Raw genomic sequence first — 8,564 nt, forward strand, 5'->3', positions numbered from 1 at the left:
TTCTTTTTATACACACGGGCGATGGAGAATCCATGTACCCTGTCAGCAGGGGACAACCTGCGGGAGACACACACACATGCACACGTTTGGAGTGGTGCATTTGTTTCCCAGCCTGCCTGGAGGAGACAGCAGAGAAAGCTGAGGCGAAAGAACCTCAGGAGAAGCTGAGACCGAAGGAGGAGAAAGAGCACGGAGGACAAAATCAGCCCGGCTCTTAATGCTTTTTCCCATCAAATCATAGATTTTAACAAAGAATCATAAGGTTTCCTGTTTAAGCTCCAGATACAGTTGAGCCTATGAAATATAACAGCATTTATGGGGTACAGTAACTACATTTCACTGTAGATGTGTATATTTTTTAAAAAAAACATCATTATGTTTAGCTTCTTTCCATGACTTCGATTGAAGCTGATGGAATGTCCCCCTTCCTGGAACATGACAGAGGTCCAGGCGCCGCCAGAGGACTGAGGACTCGCTCGCATACATGAGTGACTGCAGAACAAACTGTCCAGGCGAAGCACAAGAGGACGCTCAAAATGGAGCCTTCCAGCAGCAGGACGCTACCGCCTGTGCTGGCGGCGTTGAGGCTGTTCCTCAACCAGCCTGTTGAGCTTTGGTTAGAATCATTATAATTAGAATAAAGATGCTTTTATTACTTGTTAATGCTTAATGTTCGGGGTGCTTAACGTGGATAGGATACAGGATACAGCCGCTGTAAGGAGTCTCAGGATGCAACATTGATCGGAGCTGCCAATAACAGCAGGGGAAGCAGGAGAATTTCTTCTCTGTGTGTATGTTTTTACCTTGGAATGTGCTGTGTGAGTGCGAGCCAAGCTAATAAATCAATGAAGACAGGCTCATACAGCATATTCACCATTATGGTTCACATGTTTTACTATGAATGGACCCTGCTATTGTTGTGTTTTCCCTCCCTTTAGGCACAACTGAATTCTGTGTAACTAGGGACCTCCTGATCCTAATAAAGAAGGGTGGCGAGAGGTGTCCTCAGGACATGTTGGACATCTGTAATTGAGCACATCTCTCCGTTTTCCTTGCAAGTAAATTTTACAACTGTTGTCTTTGCCTCATTTGTTTCTCTGATGTTTTAGGTTATCTGAACCTAACAGCTTCTCTAGATGATTTTCCAACATTATGGTTTCTTTTCCCTCAGGGAGACCAGGTTGACAGTTGGAGCAGAACTGCTCCCTTACGTTCAGCTTCACAGCCCGGGGGGAGAGGAGGACCTGGGTGCTAGAGGAGGACCTGGGTGCTAGAGGAGGACCTGGGTGCTAGAGGAGGACCTGGGTGCTAGAGGAGGACCTGGGTGATGGTGGAGAATGTGTAAAAATCTAGATGAAACCAGGAATCCTGGCAGCTGGGGGAGTAGAAGTACAAACACAGATTTATATCCAGGACAGACAGAGACTGAGGAAAAACTAGTTTAAACTGGTTCAATAAGCTCCTGTGAGGGCATTTTTGTGTCCGTCATGTCGATACAAAAGACTTCAGAGTGAGGGCAGAGATTTGTGATGAAAATTTAATAATGCATTTACAGCCACAACACATAATCCCACTGACTGTAAAGGTCATAAATGGTACCAGTAGTTACAAACATGGTGTATATTTATCACATAATCTTCATGGCCACTCTCTTCATATGTTTTGGGAACATAATGATGTTGTAGTATAGATCCATATAGATGGAGAAAAACAACAAAATAAAACAACAAAATAAAACCAACACACTTCATGGTTTTGTCTCCCTTCTTAGGAAAAAATAACAATGGAAAAAAAAGATTGAAAATTAAAAACAACACTTGTTTTAGAAATATGACAACAACAACGATGTGATAAAGCTGAACAAAAGTACATGAAAATATGAAGATTATAAAAGTAAAAAAAAAAAGCCACAACAACTATTGACACATCAGATTGTGGTGTTGGAGAAATTATTAAAGGAAAAGAGAAAACATTGAACGTTGTTCTTGAAGGAGCAGAGCACAACGGGACGAGCTGTTTTAACAGTTTTTAGAGGTGAAAAAAGTTTTCGGACAGGATTAGAGCTTCATGCTAATGGCAGGACTACTGAATATGAATTTGATGATATCATGGTTTATTTATTTGTCCCATTTTTAACACTTTTACATGTTATTTGCGGCCTTTGAGTGCAACAATGTTGAACTAAAATCTTAAAACTGTGAAGAATTCAGTTTTGTTGCTTATTCTTGCAAATAATAAACTGATATAGATACAATTTGCATTTGTGTGGCTGTGTAACACAGCCACACCTTTTGAAATACAAATTAATTTAATTAATTTTACTTGATTAATTAATTTTTGTGTAAAATTGTGTTTAAAAAACAAAAGGGTTGTCAGAAAACTTTTTTCCTCCGCTGCAGTTGTACAAAGATAAAGACACAATCCAGTGTGCAGGCCCCTGGTGGGGCCCCTCACTAGTAACATCATGAGTCCTTCACGTCCTCCCTTCCAGCTGCAGGTCAGATTACACAGGAATTCACACTCTACCTGACCTTGACTTGAGATATAAAAGCACGTTGTTAAGCTATGAGGCATGTAATAAAAATGAAAAGTAACACAAAGAATAAAATGTTTTTTCAACAGTCGATTCATGATGAGTTATAAGTCCTGCGTGTGTGTCTGGAGTCTAAACCTAGAAGCGTTCGTGTGGTGGCGACAGTGAAATAGAAAGAAAACTGCCTAAGAGGACGGGAGAGAGGTGACGATAAGTGAGACTTCTGGTGTTTCGGAAACATCGTCCGTTTATTGTCCTGTCTGTCCCCTCATAATGAGCTGATGTTCAGGCTCTGGGAGCCTAAGGCAGTGGCTGGTGTGTATCCAAGCTTCTATTTCTGCCACCTTCACCGCTGTGTGAGTGGTCAGAAGCACCTGGTATGGCCCGACCCGGCGGCCCTGTTCCCAGCCCTCCCTCTGCGCCTCGTTCACCAATATCCAGTGTCCTGGCTGAATGTCATGCAGTAGCTGAGATGCTGGTGGGAACGCTGCCTGCACCTGCTGCGAGGGCTGAGAAGGACCAGGAGACCAACTCCTGCAGTACTCCAGCATGTCATGTTCACACAGGGCTGCGCAGGGGAGTGGTCTGGCTACTGGTCCCACTCCTGGATTTGAGGGTCTGCCGAAGAGAATTTCAAATGGACTCAAGTTGATTTGAGCTCTTTTCCTCAGTCTCACATGCATGAGCACGAAGGGCAACGCCTCCGGCCACGGCAGACCTGTTCCTTTGCAGTATTTGTCCAGTTTTGTTTTCAGTGCACGGGTTTCTCTGTCACCTGCACCGGCAGGCTGATATGCACAACGTTGGCCCAAAGAAATGCCCAGAAATCCTCCCACCAGTTGGACAGCTTCATTTACAAACAGAGCGCCTTTGTCACTGCCGATTTTAGTCGGAATTCCCCATCTCGGAATAATCTCGGCTTGTAACGCGTTTGCAACCGCCTGACTGCTCTGCTGTTCTGTCGGAAAGGCTTCGACCCATTTTGACCACATGTCAACCATAACAAGGCAATGGCTCTTTCCTTTACTTGGAGCTAATGTAATAAAATTCACCATTAAATGGTCAAAAGGTTTTCCTGCTGGTGGCTGAGCGGCTTGTGAAACAGAGACACGTTGGACCGTGTCACGTGCTACACAGGTCATACAAGACTGGCAGAACTTTTGAGCGTGCGTTAAAAAACCTTTGGGGAACCAGTCTTGAGCGAGACGGTCTAACATTGCCTCTATCGTCTGGTGGTCCGGCCCATGAGTCAACTTCGCGAAATGTGGAAAGAAATGTTTGGGCAGGCAGGGCTTGTCATCGGGGCCCCGCCACACCCCCCCATCGTCGTGAGCGCCACAACTGCGCCAGAGCTTTCGTTCTTTATCTGTAGCAAAGCTTTGGAGAGCTGTGAGAGAAGCTGGACCGGAGCTGAAACGAGCAGCGGGGGCCTCAGGAGGAGGCTCCCTCGCAGCATCTGCGGCAGCTGCGCGCGCCCTCTCATTTCCTGCTGGGATACATTTAGAGTCATTAGTGTGGGCTTGAAACAAACACACCGCTACTGATTCAGGCAGCAGAATGGCATCGAGGAGGTCTGCGACTTTGTCGTGGTGAAAGAAAGGCTCGAAATCCCATTTGAGAAATTTCCTGTTTTCCCACAGCGCGTCGAAGTCGTGCACGACCCCAAAGGCGTACCTGGAACCAGTGTAGATTGTTACTTTTTTACCTTCTGCCAGTTTGCAGGCCTCAGTCAGAGCAATGAGCGCGGCAGCTGGAGCGGAGCAGTCAGATGGTAGGGACGCCCAGGCAAGAGGTTTTTGGGTTGAGACAACTGCAAAACCAACATTATTCTGTCCAGTCAGGTGGTCACGGGACGCTGACCCATCTACGAACAGCACAAGATCCGCATTAGTCAGTGGCGTCTTTTTGAGGTTGGGTCTGGGAGGGAAAACATGCTGAAGAACATCTGTGCAGTTGTGTTCTTCAACATTGCCGGGAGACGGCAACAGCGTAGCAGGATTTAGGGCGGTGCATCTTTTAACGGTGACACTGGGCATGTCCGCAAAATCCAATTTGTACCTCAGCCTGAAGTTGGCGGGGATATGGAAGCGTCTCTGTTCTTGCAAAATCATCGAGACGTCGTGTGGAGCGAGTAGCGTCAGATGAGAACGACCCACAGTCTCTCTGGAGGCCATCGCTGCTTTTTCGGCTACTACAGCGGCTCGCAGACACCTGGGGAAACCCGCAGCGAAAGGATCCAGTTTTGCCGAAAAGTAGGCGATGGGTGTCATTTTCCCCTGGTGCTCCTGTAACAAAACCGAAGTCATGCATCCATCTGTTTCATCGGCGACCTGTGTGAAGGGCCTGCTGGGATCGGGGAGCCTCAGAGTTGCTGGAGTCTGCAGTGCTAATTTAAGGGCCTCAAAAGCTTCTTCTGCCTCTGATGTCCATGTGACCTTGTCGTGTGACTTTACACCTTCACCCTGAAGGAGAGCATTCAGCGGGGCCTGTAAAACAGCATGGTTGGGGATGAACGTCCTACAGGAGGAGCACCTGCCCAGAAAAGACCTCATTTCTCTAATGAAGTGAGGTTTGGGGCAATTTTGGATTGCTTCCACACGTTTGGAGGAGAGAGTCCTCCCCTCTGCAGTAATGATGTATCCCAGATAGGTGACTTCCTCCTGGACGAACTGAAGTTTAGACAGACAGGCTTTGTGGCCCTCTGCAGCTAGATGTTTCAGGAGTTTAACCGTGTCGGCTTCACACTGCTCCCGGTTTGGACTGCAAACCATCAGGTCATCGATGTACTGCAGCAGAGCTGTGCCCTCAGTAAGAGCCAGAGGTTCAAGACTTCTTCTCAGTGCTTCATTGTAGATTGTGGAGGTCTCACAATAACCCTGACACAGGCGAGTAAACGTATAACAATGACTGCCGAAATAGAAGGCGAACCAAAACTGACTGTCTGGGTGGACGGGAACGCTGAAAGAGGCATTGGATAAATCAACAACTGAGAAAAACGTTGCGCTCAGTGGAACTTGAAACACAACAGCGTCACTGTTTGGGACGTTGGAAGGTCTGGGTTGAACTGCTGCATTCACTGCTCGTAAATCTAGAACAAGCCGCCACTCTGTCGGCTGACTGGTTTTCCTTACAGGACGCAGGGGGGAGCAAACTTGGGAGTTCCTGCAGGGAATAATTACACCTGCTTTTCTGAGGGACTCAAAAAATGGGGCAATATCTTTATATTTTTTGTAATTTAACGGATTTCGGCATGTCCTCGGGAAATAGCTTGTTTTTTGAGTGATCACCACAGGTTCACAGCCTTGAATGAGGCCAACATCATATTCGCTCGTCGCCCACAGTGTCTCTGGGACTTCCCATAGCGCTGGAATATCTGCAGCCTGTTGTGCGGATAAAAACATTCCTACAAATGCAGGGCTCTCATCTACCAGCTCAACAGTGAGCCGGGTGTGAACAACCAAGAGGAGGCTCTTTCTTTTACACTGCAGAGATGATGAAAAAGACGTGCGGCCATCAGAAGATTCTTGCCAGTCGGAAGCTTCTTTGCATCGTTTTACGAAGGGGCCCAAATCTCTCCATTTCTCATTTTGGAATTTTGAGAGTGAAACGTGTGGCGCCGACCCCCCGATCAGATAAAGCCCGCTTTGCTGCGTGCTCAGTGAAACCGCTGCGGCACATCTGTGTTCGTCCCAGTAGAGGTGCGTAAGCGTGAGTTCCTCGGACTTTTCGAAGAACGAGCTCTGCTCATATGATCTGTCGGGTCCAGGTGACACGTGAGAGGTGCAGTGCAGATCCTCTGGTGTCATGAAATCAGTGTTATCAGGTGAAACCAATGATGCAGCTTCAGTTAATAGATCAGAGGAGAGTTCTGCGTGTAGCAGTTTCCACTGATAGATGAACAGCAGATCGTGGCCGTTGGAGTGTTTCAGGTTTGAGTCCAGGTCGGAATATTTGTGAACTTCGACGCCCTCTGGCGTTGAGATTTGACACTGCTCGAGCTTCGAGATCAGATCCATTCCCATGACATCGACTGGGTTTGAATTTGACAGGAGGAACTGATGATTGAACACCTGAAGCCCATCTTCACATCCAAGAGTCTCAGTGAGGTTCTGACCCGGTTCATAAAAGTCTAAATATTGAACGGGTTGTGTGTGGAAGTCACTACAGTCAGAAGCACCAGCAAGCTCGCCTTCCTTGCAGCAGTGTGTGTCTGTGTGCTCGCTCGCTATGTATGAGTGTGTGTGCTGTGCACTACCTTCCCTGGCCCTCACACACTGTGCAAGCTCATCGTCAGGACCTCCTCCCTCTCTGTCCACCCCCGACCGTCCCCAGTCCGAGTTGAGGGTGGAAGCTACACAGTCTCGTTCATGTGCCCACCGTCCTTGCTGTCTGTCAGGGAACCAGGCATCAACGTGGTCCCCTCGACCCTGACCTCTACCATCTCTGCCGTCCCCACCCCCCTCTCCGTTATCTTCTCCTCTGAAAAGAATAACTGGCATCATTTGTCTCAATTGGCTTCCTTCCTCTTCTGTCTTTTGGTCCACCTGCCCTTCGTGTGCATGCGTGGCATGGTGCTGGATCACAGACAGGCTGTCCTGGGGGTACTCAACACAGGACGCACTGACAGCGTTAGCGATGTCTTCGTACTCCCAGGTCACGTGTCCAGACGCGGAGGGAGAGGGGACGCCTCCAGAGGCGTCACTGTCACTGGGGGTCCAGGATCGGCGCAGCCGAGGAGGACCCTCGGGACCAGCCTCCACTACCACGTGCTTGCCATATGATTGGTCTTGAATGTGTCCACAGGTTGTGCCAGCTATGGGGAGGGAGCTCGTTGGAGGCTGTTGGCTGTCCTCTGCTGCACCAGCACATAGCACGTAAAGGCCTCCCAGTTGTGGAGCGTGTCGTCTTTGTCTCTGCTGTACGGGACCCCGCTTCGATGGAACTGGCGGGCGGGCCGGCGGGCAGACGTCAAGGTCGGCATCCAGCTCCAAAACTGCCAACTGTGGGTACAGAGAAGAGAAAGGTGGGGAGAGTGGTGCTCTTTGTTTCTGAGACTTTAGTCTTCCACGTTCTTCTTCAGTGTGTGAATTAGACCTTACTTGCATAGCTCTGGCGCGCTGCTCAGCCTCAAGCCTCCATATTTTCAAGCACACTCTGTGTTTTGGGATTTCAATCATTTTTTTCACATTCAGTTTCGTTTTCGCCCGCCTCTCTTCTTCTCTCAACCTCATCTCTAACAACCCGAGTTTTTTTAGACTGAAAGAGCCCGACGGAGGAAACCCATAATCCCTCGCCCAGATATTTAAATATTTCAGACTTTTATCTCCCCAGTTCTCCCGCATTACGTCCACGATCGGTCCCTCTGGAGGACTATCTTTTGAACTTTTGCCACCCATCCCCCATTCAAGTATCGCAGCAAGTGTGAAAAAAAAACAACTTAGTAAAGTGAAAAAAAAAGTTAAAAAAAATTATTAAAAAAAATAAGAATCTATTTTTCATATAAAAATGTAGTATTTCATCACTCACCAGATAGATTTTGCGAATACGTTTGAAATTCGCGTCAGCGCCCACTCCTTTCACTATTAAAACTTTCTTTTGACTTTCCGCAATTTGTTCAGAAAGTTTGTAAACCGACCTGTTCACTGGTGAGAGATGAAGTCAAGAATCAAAAAGCCTTTGATTTCTGCGCACCGAGAAGTTGAAGCAGCGGTACGAGCGAGTTGAGGAGGCAAGCGGCGGAGCGCGCGGATCGGGGCGGGGCTAATGTTTGACCCAGCCCACTTTGAGGCGCTCAAGCTCCGCCCACTGCATTTGACTCGACATTTGGCTGTGGACAATATAACTGTATTATATAGATGATTTGATAATCTTTTACTATTACATTGGATGGCAATATTTATAGTGCATTTTTTATGAAAAACTAATGAAGTTTAATATGGAGTTTTATGAGGCTTTAAAAAGTTTTAATTGTTTCTAACATTCTATTTTAGATGCTGGTTTGGTCTCTCACTCTGAAGAATTAGGCTAGAAG

General features: G+C 47.3%; 1 protein-coding gene across 1 annotated transcript; it reads right to left on the reverse strand.

Annotated features, from left to right (window-relative positions):
- Positions 1-1,621: 1,621 nt before the first annotated feature.
- LOC115252418 (uncharacterized) lies at positions 1,622-8,273 on the reverse strand. Its single transcript, XM_029847506.1, has 2 exons — positions 7,633-8,273; positions 1,622-7,533 (listed from the first exon to the last, which is right to left on the reverse strand). Exons 1-2 carry the CDS (start codon positions 7,927-7,929, stop codon positions 2,782-2,784), a joined length of 5,049 nt encoding a protein of 1,682 aa, XP_029703366.1. The 5' UTR covers positions 7,930-8,273; the 3' UTR covers positions 1,622-2,781.
- Positions 8,274-8,564: the final 291 nt, after the last annotated feature.

This window comes from Takifugu rubripes, chromosome 14, assembly GCF_901000725.2.
Source record: "Takifugu rubripes chromosome 14, fTakRub1.2, whole genome shotgun sequence".
NCBI lineage: Eukaryota > Metazoa > Chordata > Actinopteri > Tetraodontiformes > Tetraodontidae > Takifugu > Takifugu rubripes.

Coding starts and splice junctions, on each gene's coding strand:
- LOC115252418 (XM_029847506.1), bottom strand. CDS start 7,929: ATGGGTGGCAAAAGTTCAAAAGATAGTCCTCCAGAGGGACCGATCGTG. Junction 7,534..7,632: donor AGCGCGCCAGAGCTATGCAA/GTAAGGTCTAAT, acceptor CTGTACCCACAG/TTGGCAGTTTTGGAGCTGGA.